General features: G+C 55.0%; 1 protein-coding gene across 6 annotated transcripts in view; it reads right to left on the bottom strand.

Annotated features, from left to right (window-relative positions):
- Positions 1–12547, bottom strand: part of COL27A1 (collagen type XXVII alpha 1 chain) — a 152775-nt gene extending 140228 nt beyond the window's left edge. For 3 of the 6 annotated variants that reach the window (XM_025282317.3, XM_044940503.2, XM_044940502.2), the window contains exons 1-2: positions 10417–10961; positions 3800–3870 (exon numbers count right to left, since the gene is read on the bottom strand). In XM_025282317.3, coding sequence (XP_025138102.2) covers positions 3800–3870; positions 10417–10478 — 133 coding nt within the window. In that variant the 5' untranslated portion in view covers positions 10479–10961. Of the gene's footprint in view, positions 1–3799; positions 3871–6840; positions 6863–10416; positions 10964–12170 lie in introns of those variants that run through there. The other 3 variants (XM_044940501.2, XM_044940504.2, XR_003108352.2) reach the window with 3 other exon arrangements.
- Between the last annotated feature and the right edge of the window lie 1670 nt (positions 12548–14217).

The following is a 14217-nucleotide window of genomic DNA, read 5'->3' as shown; positions in this document are numbered from 1 at the left end:
TCATACTACATGTCGCTAGCCCAGGAAAAGATCAAAAAGATCAAGATCAAACACTCCATGTACAGTTTCACTTTTGCACCATCATTAAGTCAAAAAATCATAAATTGAATCATTGTAAGTTAAGGACCATCTGTAAGTGGCTAAAAACACAGACACTGAAGCCAAACTTCCTGAGTTCAAATCCCAGCTCCACCACTTCCTAGGGTTGTGACTTCAGTGCCTCAGTTTCACCATCTTTTAGATAGGATAATAGTAGTACCAAAACTCAGAAGGGCGTGTGAAGATGAAATGAGCTGATGCACTTGGGGGGAAAAAGTGGCCTGGCACAAAATAAGCATGTTTGAAGGATAGCTATTAATATGAAAAATAATGATAATCATCAAATGCTAGAGCTAACAGTATTGCTGCTGCTAAGTCGCTTCAGTCGTGTCCGACTCTGTGCGACCCCAGAGACGGCAGCCCACTAGGCTCCCCCGTCCCTGGGATTCTCCAGGCAAGAACACTGGAGTGGGTTGCCATTTCCTTCTCCAATGCATGAAAGTGAAGAGTGAAAGTGAAGTCGCTCAGTCGTGTGCGACTCTTCACGACCCCATGGACTGCAGCCTACCAGGCTCCTCCGTCCATAGGATTTTCCAGGCAAGAGTACTGGAGTCGGGTGCCATTGCCTTCTCCAAGCTAACAGTATTAGAGACTGCCTAATGTGGCGTGTTGTATGGAGGAGGCTTGTAGGCTGCAGTCCATGGAGTCGCGAAGACTCGGACATGACTGAAGCGACTTAGCAGCAGCAGGAGCAGCATGTGGCATGTTTCCCCTTTTCTCTGCCTCAAAAGCCATCTCCTCCAGGAAGTGGTCCCATAAGTGAGGGACCAACAGGAATGTTCGTGTCACCAGAGCTTGGTAAGGATGTCCAGGGGACCAGACTAGTTTCACCATCTTCAGGAACCCTAGTCTGCTAGAGCAGACGGGGGAGCCACTGTCTACACGGAAGGCAGGGGACACTTCCAGTGACCCCCCTCTTCCCTGCGTGGCTTTGGAGAGAGCAGAGGAAGTAATCAAGACATTCTTGTAACCTCTGTCCTCTGGCAAAGGGTTTGGACAACTGACCGTGGTCTGGCCAGGTCATATCCGCCTGGTAATTACACTGGCAAGAGCTTGCCAGAGCAAAAGGAGGGTTTCCAGGGTGTTTATGGAAAGGTTTCCTGACCTTGCCTCTTGTCGGGTCATTCAACCTCCTTCGGTCAGCTGAGCTGCCAGCGCCTGCAGACACCTGCTTGGGAGCCCCATCTCAGCAGGAAAGGACAGGCTCCATCTGGAACTGGGCTCTGGGAAAGGTCCATAGGCCCCCTCCCCTGAGCTCAGCATCCTGACCCCTGAATGTGGAATGCTCTCTCCCTCATCACCTAGAGTAAGGGGTGTGCGCTGGGCTGAACGTAGCCAGCTCTTCATAGACCCTAGGCTAACTGCTGTGAGATAGATGGACAGAGAGATAAATGGGCTGGGAGAAACTCAGAACCTGGGCGATGGCAACATGGCAGCATAATGGCTCCATAGCAGGCTCTGCAAACAGAAGGCTGGACTTTAGAGCCGGACAAGACCACCTGTAGGTCTGGACTCTGAGCCTCCATTCCCTTCGCTGTAAGATGAGGCTACGAAGAGTGCTGACGTCATCAGGGCCCTGGGAGACGATAAGGTGGGTCTTCCTCTTGATCCTCACCCACCCCTGCACTCTGTGTCTCTGATTAAGTTTCTTCCTGCACTCCCCCGCCCCCCATCTCCCATCCCCCAAGCCAGTTTCCCTGCCTGTAAGACAAGGGAAACCAGACCTGGAGGTGGCCACAGAGTCCTAAGAATGTTCTAAACACTGTAGCAGCAGACTGCTGTTTCAGGCTTGAAGGCTCTTACTCCTCTCTAGGACCCAAGGGCCTTCACTTCCCTTCAAATTCCTCCTTTCTCCCACCTCTGTCTGTCCCCAGGTCCTAAGCTAAAACAAGCCACCATTTAAGGATTCTCTGAGTGGCAGCGTCTTTTATACACTTAATCACAGAAAGCTGCTAACTATCATAAAACACTTCTCACTATAAACAGCTTAAAAGGGAGGAGCTCCTCAGAATGGCAGAAAGCCACCTCTCCTCTCTCCCTGCCCCACCTCACCTGGGACCAAAAGGCTCCCAGCCTTGCAGACCTCTCTCTCTGCACCCCACCACTTACAGCCCCTTGCACTTGCCCTGGGAAGATGACAACTGGCCAGGCCAGGGGGCACCGAGGAGGTTCCCCTTACCACCCTCTCCAGGTGGGCTCTAAAGCTGATACCAGGCAGTCTCCGGGCCTCCCCCGCACACTCAGTTCAGGGGCCAAGTCCTCCCAACTCAGCTACCTGGAGCTGGCAGAGGTGGTCACCACTGAGCCTCCAGGAGCCTCTGATCACTGCAGGCTCCATGGAGACACAGAAGGGCCACTCTTGCCCCAACTTCACAGGTAAATATATAATCAACAATAAGAAGAACTAATGTTCATTGAGCATTTACTACGTACTAAGTGCTTTACAGGCATTAACTCTTGACTCTCTCCGTCATCTATGAAGCAGGTACTGTCTGTCATCCCCACTCTTTCGGAGAAGAGGGTGAGAAAGCTGAGCCATATATAGTGTTGGGTTGGCCAAAGGTTCATTTGGGTCCCCTCCCCCTCCATAACAAATGAAGTTTTTGGCCAACCCAATAACTTGCCCAGGGTCGCACAGCTTATAATCAGAGGCACAGCTGGGCTTGAAACCCAGGCTGCTTGGCCCCAGGTCCTTGCTTCATTACTGCGCCTTCCTACACTGGAGCCCCTCAACTGCTTGGAAGGCAGGCTAGAAACGTGAGCAGGAAGGGTCCCATCAGAGGAGAGGAGCTGGGGGACTGGGGAATGAATTCAGCACAACGCCGAGATGGAGGGACCCGGCCAGCTGGCCACAGCAAGATCCCTTTATTACATAAACCTGGCTTCACGCTGCCCCAGCCTCTCTGCCCCCCACCCCCCTTCCCAGTGCCTGACTCAGGACTCTGGACAGCTGTTCACCTACTTTGTGGGGGAAACAGCAAGCTCGGAAAATATGACATTTGCACAAAATGTTGCTGGGCGGCAGAAGTCTCTTCCGGGCACAGCCCTCCCCTCCCAGGGGCCCAATCCCTGCCCAGCAGCCAGGTCAGGCCATAGGGGCTCTGGGAGTGCCCGGGTGCCTGTCCCGGCACACAGGCCGGGCGTGGAGGAGGGGGAGGGGCTGCTATTTTAAGAGGCATTGTGGCTGCTTGACAAACAGATGTGGGAGAGGTTTCAGTTTCCATGGGCAGCTATGTAGACAGTCCCCCCCGGCCCCCCGCTGCCTGGGGCCCCCTGGACAGATCCTCAGGGACAGCAGGGAAAAGCAGCATCTCACGGGAAGGGGAGTGCAGATCACAGGAGTAGGCAAGGATGCTGGAGTCCTTCATGCCTCTTGTCAGCCCTTCTTGGGGTACCCATCAGACAAAGGGGGACAACTGAGGCTTACTGACCTAGTGTAACTTACTCACATTCTGCCCTGGAGAGGAATAAAAGCATCGCCTCTCTACATTTCTGCACTGAGCGCTTCCTACCCTCACAAAACATCAAACGGGATGCTTTCAAGGCCAGAGAGAATTTGTTAATGATTGGCTCCATTCTACTGATGAGAAAATCGAGGTACTGAGTTCCCCATCAGGGGCACCGATGTCTCCTACCCCTGCGTTCCCAGATCCCTTCCATCCTGCTTTGTCTCCCCTCGACAAAGAGAAGAGACAGTTACCTTCAGGAGCTCCTTGGGTGGAGGCCAGGTGACAGGTGAGCGAGACTAAGATCCAGGTGAAGAGAAACCCCCTAGAGACCAGGAGACACAAGCAGATGTGGCGTCAGCTTCCACCCCTCACGTCCAGATCCGGCCGGGGAGTTGGGAGGGAATCCTTCAGCCCCAGTCCCACCCTGGTCCTGCCCAGGGGAGGTGGGAGGTGAGATGCAGACTCTAGGACCCCATTGGACCAGCCCACACTCCTGGGGTCCAGGCACAGCCTTCTGAAAAAGGAACTACTTACACAGTACAAATACAATCTCGCTTTTTACAGATCAGTAAATCAAGGTCACAGGCAGGAAGCCCTGCCCTGGACATCAGAAGACTCAGGGTCCAGATCAAAATCTGCCACTGATGCCCTGGGCAACAAAGACCAGCGCCTGCCCCTCCCTGTCTCTGGACCTCAGTCTCCCCATCTGTGTTATGGCCTCAGGACCTTGAGACCCAACAGGCAGCAGAGCCAGGGAGGAAAGGTCAGCAGGAAGACCAGAGGGGTCTGCTTAGATGACAGGTATCTTCAAAGGGCAGGAAAGAGAAGAACTCAGTCTCCAGACTCAGGGCCAGGGGTGGGAGATGACCGCTTAGCCAGGACCACTGCATGTTATGGAAGCTGCCTACTAGCTTCATGCTCACAGAGAATGGAAGAGGGAGGAGAGAAGGGGAGACGATGGGGAGTCAGGCTCCCCCTAGGTGCAAACCTGGCCCCATTGCATACCAGCTATATGACCTTGGATGAGTCCCTCAGCCTCCCTGAGCCTGTCTCCTTCTCTGCAATTCAGCTGACGTTCCCTATCTTGCAAGCCAGGCGTGAGGATTAAATGAGCTCATGCATGTCAAGGGCTCGGACTGCTGCCAGCCACAGAAGTGCTTCTTAGACCAACCCTGCTGCCCTTGCAAGCTGGGTCCCAGAAGGGTTAATGCTCTGCTCAGGGGCTCCTGCCAAGATGGGCAGAGGCAGTGATCCGATTTCACCTTCCTGTGGGAGCAGCCACTGGTGACACCCGAAGCCACTGGGGCATCTGATCCCCAGGCAGGCAAAGGGGAGGGCGGCACGTGGCCAGAGTCGGCCAGCCAGGAGGCAGGCAGAAAGAACCCCGCCAGGCGGGTGGTGAGGGCAAAGGCTGGGACACGCTGGCCCAGGATCCATTTCCAAGAGGAAGGCTAGGATGGTGTGCTTCTGGGGAATTGTGTAATCCAGGAAACCCATCTGCCAGAGTGGATGTCGAGAGCCCCAGGTTCTTCCTAGCTCCCTGGAGGCCTTGGAAAACAAGCTCACACTCTGTGATTTAATAGCAAATCCTCCAATTTAATTCTAATTAGCATCAATGGTAATCCTGACCTAGACAATGTGGAAGGCACTGGTGGTTACCTACCCATAGCCTTCCCCCTCTTCTTGCTTGTTCAGGGAGACATGAACTTCAAAGGAAATTGGATGACTCTGGATAGATCTAAGTCCATCTTGGGAATTTGCCATGCCAGTGACTGGTTTAGGCCTGCATATATGACGCAAATATGGCCAATGAGATGCCAGGAATGTCTGTCAGGACCTCAAAGAAAGCATTTCAAAGGAACACAGGAAGGGCTTTCTTCTAGCCTTTCAATGTTGTTGAATGAAGACTGCTGCTGCAGCCGTTTTGTGCACATGAGGTGACAAGCCACACGAACATGTGAGAATGCCAGAATGGAAAAACGGTGGGTGTTTGATGACACTTGAGACGCTAAATTGGCCAATCCTATTACGGCTTTTCCTTTGGACCTCTGGATATAGGAGGTAATGAGTCCGTTACTGCTTAAGCCATGTTCAACTGGGAATTACATGCAGCATAAGGCAAGCTAACTGAAACAGCATTCAGACGCTGATGGCAGTCCCTTGAAAGCCTTCAGCTTCTGGGCCTTAGCACATGCTAATCTCAAGTGCTCTGGACTCCACTCTTTTGCCTGGTCAGCTCCCACTCACGTGTTAGAGAGCAGCCAGGATGTCATTTCCCACAGTCTGCTGCACGTACCTCCCCAGGTATCCCATGTGTATCTGTCTATTTTCCTGTCTCATTTTCTAACTCAAGTCCCTGAAGGGGCAGGGCCCACGTCTGTCTTGGATTCCCAGCACCTGGCAGGCATGTAGTAAGTGTTCAGTGTATTTTTACAGAAGAAATGAATGTCATCTGGAACTACAGGACTCTGGACTTTAAAAAGTATCTTCCCAAAGACTTAATGCCAGTAGGCCCACCCCACCTCTCACTTTTTCCAAGGGTGCTCCTGGATAACCCTTGCTCCCTCCTTCTCTTCTCCAATCTGCTTCCACTGCTGTGAGAATGGTTTTCACGTGGGACCTGTCCTCCCTGTCTCCAGCTTACCACCAGGAATAACAAAAGATCGGTGCCTAGCTGTCCTGAGTTGGGGAGAGGGCTAGAGGCTGAGCCTTCTGGTGTGACCTGCCTACTTGGAGCAAACAGTAGCCCCATCAGCTATGACAAGCGATAAGAGGCAGCTTTTTGATTTGACAAAAACTGAGCCTTAGGGAGGGCAGGTAGTTTCTCAAGGTCACCGTGGGCAGCCTCTGGGGACTAGGTCCTTTTTCCCATACCCACCAGGTAGCTACTCCAGGAAACTGGCCAGAGCTACTGAGAAAGAGCCATCTCCTACATACTAGTCTTGGTAGTTTCAAAGCACAACTGCATATCAAAGGCTCTGAGAAGTTCTGCAATAAAGAAATCAACTGCCCTTTCTCTTGGTCAGCAGTCCCTGAAACTAGAGGACCAGGGAACTCATTTCTCTTGAGAAGACCTCCTCAGAAGACAGTGCTCCTGGCTCTGCAGGGTTCCTGCAACCTCACTAGGTTCTCTTTCATTTCCTTTCGGTCTCCTCTTTTCCCAGCCTTTTCCAGGCACCAGCCCTCACTCCTTGAGTCTCTCCCTGTGTCGTCACATCCACCCTTCTTAGGATGCTCCCCAAGCTGATAAAGACAGGCCAGGTGGAGAGGAGAGGGTACAAGAACCACGCACATCCTTCTCGGTCAATTTCTCCTGCTGGAGTTATGCCAAGGTGACTACCCTGTAGAGAATAAAAGGATAAATTCAGAGGCAATAGTTGTAATCCCAGGAGAAAGAAGACTCCCAGGGGAGATGGGATCAGACTAGCCCCTTCAATTAAGCTTCTTAACACCGTGGTTTCTAACTCGAGAATTTCAGCCCTGAAAGAGCTATTTAAAAAAATATTTGCCTCCCTTTCATTCACCTCGACAACTGCAACTGACCCTCTCAGACCTGGATTCCTTGTGCACTTGACCCAGAAACTGCCAAAGTATAGCAAGGGAGTGTAGAGTGCAAGTGAAGTGGGTTTTCCTGGTGGCTCAGCTGGTATAGAATCCGCCTGCAATGTGGGAGACCTGGGTTCGATCCCTGGGTTGGGAAGATCCCCTAGAGAAGGGAACAGCTACCCACTCCAGGATTCTGGCCTGGAGAGTTCCATGGACTATATAGTCCGTGGGGTTGCAATGAGTCGGACACGACCGTGCAACTTTCACTTCACTTCATAGAGTGGGAGAAGGTCCTCTGAGATCATTTCGAGGTCAGATTCTAGTCTCATCCCCTTTGTAGAGATGGGCCACTGGGGCCCAGAGAGGGGAAGCAATTTGCCCAAAGCCACACAGCATGCCAGTGACCCACATCATCTGACTCCACTACTTAGCAGACCATTTTTGCTTGACTCATCTCCCAAGAAGAAATCAAAGACTTACAGGGACTTCCTACTTGCCAGAGACCAGAGTCCCAGCCTTCACCAACAGGAAAGAGATGCAGCCTAGGGAGCCAACAGCCATCTAAGTAAGCTCCAGGCCTGGAAAGTTGGCTCCCAGAGGGAGGCCCTGCCGATTCTTTTGCTCCCGTTCCAATCCTGTTTAGGCTACTGCTAATAACGTTTAGTGCCTGCGCTGGCTCAGAGCTTTGTTCTTCCAGACTTCTGTTTTCACCGCTGACTCGTGGGCCTTGGCTCAGCAAAGCCAGGGCTCCAGAATGTCGGGAAGACCAGAGCACAGGGGCCAGAGAAGGCAGAAGGCGGCCGGAACAGAAGCCATGAGTTCGGGAGCCTGACCTTGGAGACACAGACTGGCCACCGAGCCCTCCAAGAAGGGAACCCAGGTGTTCCTCTCTGGACCATGAGGCTGCCAGAACCTGCAGCTGGCTTGCATGGTTTCTTCCTCCATCCTTGTTACCTGAGAACACAGGGGAGCTTCAGGGACCAATACCAGTCTGAACATCCACTGAGCACTCAGAGCTAAGACCCGGGGCATAGAAACATGAGGCCAAGTGGACCCATGGTCTCTGGGCTTGGCTATGCTCCCATGGAGCGAGCTGGGAAGGATGCTGGCCAGAGGACCACAGAAAAGAGAAGAGGGGTGGACCTATCCCACCTGCCTCCATGGACTGGCCAGGCCCCATGTGCCCAGACAGCCACGCCCCAGCCTTCTTCACACCTTACACCTCTTCTATGGGAACACAGACAGGTCATCTGTCTGGACAGGATGCGGCCCAGAATTTTCCCGCTGACTCACACATCCATTCAAGATGAAGTGAATAATGATACAAATAGCAGCTGCCGTTTATTGAGCACTTACTATATGCCAGGCCCTGTTCTAAAAGCCTTTTACAAGCACAGCCCCACTAATTCTCACCAAACCCTGCTTGCTGGAAATGAAGATGCCTATTTGGGGACGAGAAAAAGGAGAAGCAGAAAAGCAAGGTGCCTGCCCCAGCTTGCAGAACAGAGGCAGGGATTCACACGGCCTGACTGCCATGCTCTCCTGGCTCATGGGTGTGAGTTTATGTTTTGCTTCCATTTCCACCATCAACTGAAATGGCATTTTGTGGGTCGGGCAGGTTGTGGGGTATCAAGAGGGTCCCTGAAACACAGAGAGGGAGGAAGAGAATATGCCAATAAAGCAACAGGTAGAGTGTGCTTAGAGAGGGACAGACAGGGGGTTACATGTGGAGGGCAGGGCTCCCGCCAATACAACACCAGGGTTGCTGATGGCTACCGGATTGAGCCTGGGGGGTGGGGGGGTGGGTACAGCAGGCTTATGGAGGCATACGGAAGGGGGAGTGCTCTGAGGACAGGGAAGACGGAGAAGCAAAGAGAAGCCAGGGATGCTCCATAACAGTGTCCTGGAACCTGATCTGGGAGGTGCAGAAGAGCAAAGCTAGGAGGCCAGAGGGCATAGCATCTGGGGAACTGCAGCAGCAAGGGAGGCAGAGGCTGGGCCTCAAAGCCGCGTGACTGCCCACTTGTCTAAAGCTCGGGCCCCACTGTGGGGTGCTCTCCTGGCACCGCTTTTCTACCCAACCGCTGGCATCTGCCCTGGCACAGGGTCTCCTGGAGAAAATGAGTCAGCAGCGCGCTTACTGGTGGTGGTGGTGGTGGTGGTGATGGTGGGGTGTGTGTGTGTATGTGTGTGTGCGTGCGTTGTGGTGGGAGGGGGGCGCCGGGGAATCTCAGCCAGCCAGCTTTTTCCAAGACATGGGAAAGAAAGGGGGCGGCATCGCCCCCCTGATCCCAGCACAGAGCGGGCAGGACCCGGTGGGGGCAGGGCGGAGCTGCAACCCAGACCAGCCTCTTGGGAACAGTCCCTGCCCTGGGGGCAGAATGGGCAGGGAGCAAGTTCTCTACTTCTCCAGGCAGGCGGTGAGCATGAACCACAGTCCGTGGGGCCCTGAGGGGCTGCTCCCCGCCTGCTCACTCTCACACACACCCACACCACTGACTCCTCCTGCACACGCTCACTCTTTACAACTCCTACTCCACAGGTTGGGAACCAGAGATTCCTTGGCCCTCAGGGGCCCGCGGGGGCTCACATCTGTACCATGAGGGGTTCGAATTAGTCATCTCCCGGAGCCCTTTCTGCCCTGACATGCTGGTTCTCACTTTTTCTAACACACATGAGGGGAAAGCGACCGGAACTCAGGACCACCCCCGCTCCCACCCCCACCCCTCCCCAAGCAAGGAAGCGCTGAGACACACAGACCCAAACAGACGGACACACACGCGGCGATTTCCAGAAACAGGGGACGTGCAAAGAGACACAGACACCGAAACAGAAGCAGGAGCCCCGGAAATCTGCAGACGCTTTCCCGAGAACAGACAGAAACCGAGACTTACAGGCTGGGGACCTGTGGACACCCACACTGGTACACGTCGAGACAGCCAGAATCGGAGACCCCTCCTCCCCCAAGCATCCAAAGAACCCCCTCCGCCTCCCCCGCCCACCGCTCCAGGCACCACCCCCAGCCCTCAATCTCGACCCCGGGGCGGGCTCTGCAGCGACCCTCCCCAGCTCGGCCCCCGCCCCAGCGCGATCCGGCCGCCGCGCCAGGCGGGGCAGGGCGGGCAGCGCTCGGCTCGCCAACCCTCTCCGGGCCGGGGGCGCTGCCCGCGTTAACCCTTGGCGGCCCGCCCTGCAGGGGCGCAGGAAGGGGCAGGAAGCTGACGTTCCGCTGGAAGCGTCCCGCGCGGCGGGGAACCCCAGCCCGCCCCGGGGCTGGAGCCTCCAGAAGCTGGGGAGGAGGCGTCCCCGAGCCCTTACTCACCCCCCTTGCGCCGCCGCCGCCGCTGCTGTGCCTCGGGTCCCCCGCGCCGATCCCGCTCCCATGGCGGGCCCCTACTTCATGCTCCCGAGCCCGGGGGGCAAGTGTGGGCGCGCCCCATGGGGCCGCCAGCCCCCCGCCCCGCCGCGCCAGGCCGGCTCAGAGCGCGCGGCCCCCGCGCCCCCAGCGCAGTCCGGCTCCCAGGGGCGCCCGAGCAAGCAGGCAGCGCGGCCGGAGCTCCGCGGGCGCCCGCGCCAGGCCCATGGTCCCAGGAGTCCCGGCGCCGCGCTCGCCCCTGCCTCGCTCTTTTCTGCTTCCACCGAAAAGGAAGAAGAAGCAGAAGAGAAAAAAAAAAGATGATCAAACTTTTGGAGGCGGGCTGCTGGCGGTCCCCGGAGACAGAGCAAGGCCGGGCGAGGGCGCGCGGAGGGCGGTAGAAGCTGCCTCCCCGCCGGCCTGGGGGAGGAGAGGAAAAGGAAGGATTTGGGGGAAATGAAGGCGATTTAAAGTCTCGGCCCGCGGTGGCTCTCCACCTTCTCTCCTCCCCGCGCCGGGCCGCCCTCTGCTGCCCCCTGCTGCCCCCTGCCGGCCACAGCCGGGGACACAGCCTCCGCTCGCCCACGGCTGTCCCGCGGGGACACCCCACCCCCCAGCCCCCTTGCAAAGATGGGGAAACTGAGTTCACAGAGAGGAGAGGGTCGGCCAAGACTGTACAGCAGGATGTTCGCAATTCGGAGATTCGGGACCTCTTTGTGAGACTGGGAGTCCCTGAGTTGGGGGCAAAGATAGAGGAGATAAGGGGACATACTACTGCTGAAAGGAATCCGAAGTTCCAAGGAGTTCCAGGGATAAATCTGGGACCAGGGCTCGGTGTCCTGACTCCCATGAAAACAGCAACCAGTGTCCCATCACACACACACACACACACACACACACACACACACCTATTTTCGTCTCAGATTCACAGCATCCTGGAGAGCGGACTTTCCTGGGCACGTAGTGGGTGGGTTTGTTAAATGCTGGTCACCTCTCTCTCCCCAGTCTTCCCTGGTGGCTCAGACCGTAAAGCGTCTGCCTACAATGCGGGAGATCTCTCTCTGTACGCGATAAGAAACGCGAGTTTAACCTACCTCTCCACCTCAGCGTAGACCAAAGTCTCACTCAGACCACCCCCCACCCCCCGCCGCCGGAGCACAGAAATGCACACCTTGAAGACGCCACAAACACCCGGCAAATTCGCACACTCCCAGGTCCAGTCCGAACCCTGGCATTAGAAGCCCCTCCGCCTCCGCCTCCAACGGCTTGTTCACATTCCCACACATTTCTACACTTGCTCCAAGTTCAGACACACACTCACTCACATGCAAGTGCAGCCACGCACTCCTTCTGGGCTCACACGAACCTACCCTGGGGTGTCTGGAATCGAGCGCACACCCAGACTCTACACACGCAAATGCATGCACATTAGTGCTTACATGTGCGTAAATGCACACTAACCTAATCAGATCCTCCCAACGTACACAGCCGCGTGCATACTTCTCACACATACCTTCACGTGCGCACACACCCAACGTAACAGCCCAAGTGCACACACACTCGCGCCCTACCCCCACCTGCACAGAGCTTTCCGCTAGTGCCCACTGCACTCGGAGGGCACACATTCACTCCTCGCACGTGCACCTCCTCCCCACTCGCGCGTATCTTTACGCACACACACACCCGTATCCCTAGCGCTCCAGGAACCCAGGGGCACTTACTGGATCCCTAGGTGCGAGGCTAGACGGTCGGTCCTTCCTCGGGCGCCTAACGGCATTTGTATTCATGGGTCCCCGCAGCCCCTGGCGCGGGCGCGGGGGCGGGGGTGCGGGGTCCCCTTCCCTAAACTGGTCGCGGGCGCTCGGAGCGCAGCGGCACCGGGAGGGGCATGGGCGCGCTGGGCTGCGCCACCCGCCGGGTCCGCCTGCGCTGGAACTTCAGCCGCTCTGCGTCCTCGGACTCCAGCACGGGCTTCGGGTGCGGGGGGCGGTTCATAGGTGCAGGGGCCGCGGCGCCCGCGGGGCCTTTTGAAGTCTCCGCTGGGGGCGGGGAGGGGGCGCTGAAGGCAGCCTTTTAAACCGTGGCTGCACGCGGGCTCGGTCGAGCAAGGTGTCTGGTTTCAGCAACTTTAGGAAAAGTCCCAAGCCTAAGGAGGGGGGGCGGTGGTGGGGGGAGGAGGGAGCGGAGGGCGAGCCAAGCAAGTTAGAAAAAGCAGCAGCAAGGCTGTGCGAGGCTTCCTGCAGGGGGCAGAGCACCCGAGGCTGCCAGGAGAGAGGCTCAGCTTGGTACTGCGGTACCCGCAGGCGGCTGGATGGCACGTGGACCCACCCTCGCATGGCCACGTTGAACTTGAGTTCTTAACCTCCACCTGGCCGAGCCCCAGGCGTGCAGGAACACCCCCCAAATCTGCACAAACTGTACCTGTTTGTGCATTCTTCTGGGGGAAAGGGGCCACCGGTTCTCGGGTTTTCAGAAGTCCAGGGCTCCTGAAGACTGAGAACTCCTAAACCAATCATCCTTGATGTGTTTTGAGCTACCTCCTTTGCGCTAGCCTTTATTTACATATTTTGCTATTTTGTTCATCGTGGATTCTTTGACGTCTATGTATGACATTTTTAAAATAATGCATTAAAATGTTATGTATCTTGGGGTTTTTTTTTTAGCCACTAAGTCGTGTCAGATTCTTGCTACCCTTTAGGCACCCCCTCCCCTTAGATATAAAATTTCATTACTAGGGGTTTGGAGCATCCCTTAGTATTTTCTTTTCTTATTGATTTTTACTGGAGTATAGTTCCTTTACATGTTGTGTTAGATTGTGTAGTGCAGCAATGCACCAGCTGTATGTATGCATATACCCCTCCTTTGGGGATTTTCTTTCCGCTAGTATTTTGCAGCTCACATGCTTCCCCTAAGCCGGGTGCAGCATTGTTCTAAATGCCACCACTTATGGAAGGCCTGTTATCTATTTTTCAGATGAGAAAACGGAGATTCTGAAAAACTTTTCAGAAGGTTAAATAACTTTCCTGAGATCACTAAGCTGTTCAGTGATGGAGGTGGGATTGGAACCTGGGTTGTCTGATTCCTGTCTTCACAGCTGAGCGTGATAATTCAAATGTTAGCCTCTAAAGGATTCTGAGCAGATCTTTGCCAACCTCTCCAGCTTCATATTCTGCCTGGTGAGCACCCTCTTTCTGGTGCCTGGACCCAGGCTCTGGACAAGCCTGGCCCATTTCAAAGTCTTGTCCATGCTGTCTCTTCCCAGGTTCTTCTCTCCCCCAAACCCTCTTTCTGCATGTTCACACACTCTCTGTCCCTTTAGGTGAAGCTCAAAGCTCTGCCCTGCACCCATATTTTAAAAAATCATTTTATTTATTTGTTTTTGGCTGTGCTCGGTCTTCTTTGCCGCACAGGCTTTTTCTCTAGTTGTGGCAAGTGGGGCTACTCTCTGGTTGTGGTGCGCAGGCCTTTCATTGCGATGGCATCTTTTGTTCTGAGTACGAGCTCTAGGGCATGTGGGCTTCAGTAGCCGTGGCTCTAGAGCACAGGCTCAATAGTTGTAGCACTCAGACTTAGTTGCCTGTGGCATGTGGGATCTTCCTGGATCAAGGATCGAACCCATGTCTCCTGCACTGGCAGGCGGATTCTTTACCAATGAGCCACCAGGGAAGCCACCCTCTCCAGCCCACATTGTAGCACACATCACATGGTATTGCCATAATTGGATCTAACCCCGTACCCAGCATAAAGCCTAGAATAAAATAGATGCTC

Source organism: Bubalus bubalis, chromosome 3, assembly GCF_019923935.1.
Source record: "Bubalus bubalis isolate 160015118507 breed Murrah chromosome 3, NDDB_SH_1, whole genome shotgun sequence".
NCBI lineage: Eukaryota > Metazoa > Chordata > Mammalia > Artiodactyla > Bovidae > Bubalus > Bubalus bubalis.
The sequence above is the reverse complement of the archived record's forward strand: the minus strand, read 5'-3'. Positions and strand labels throughout refer to the sequence as shown.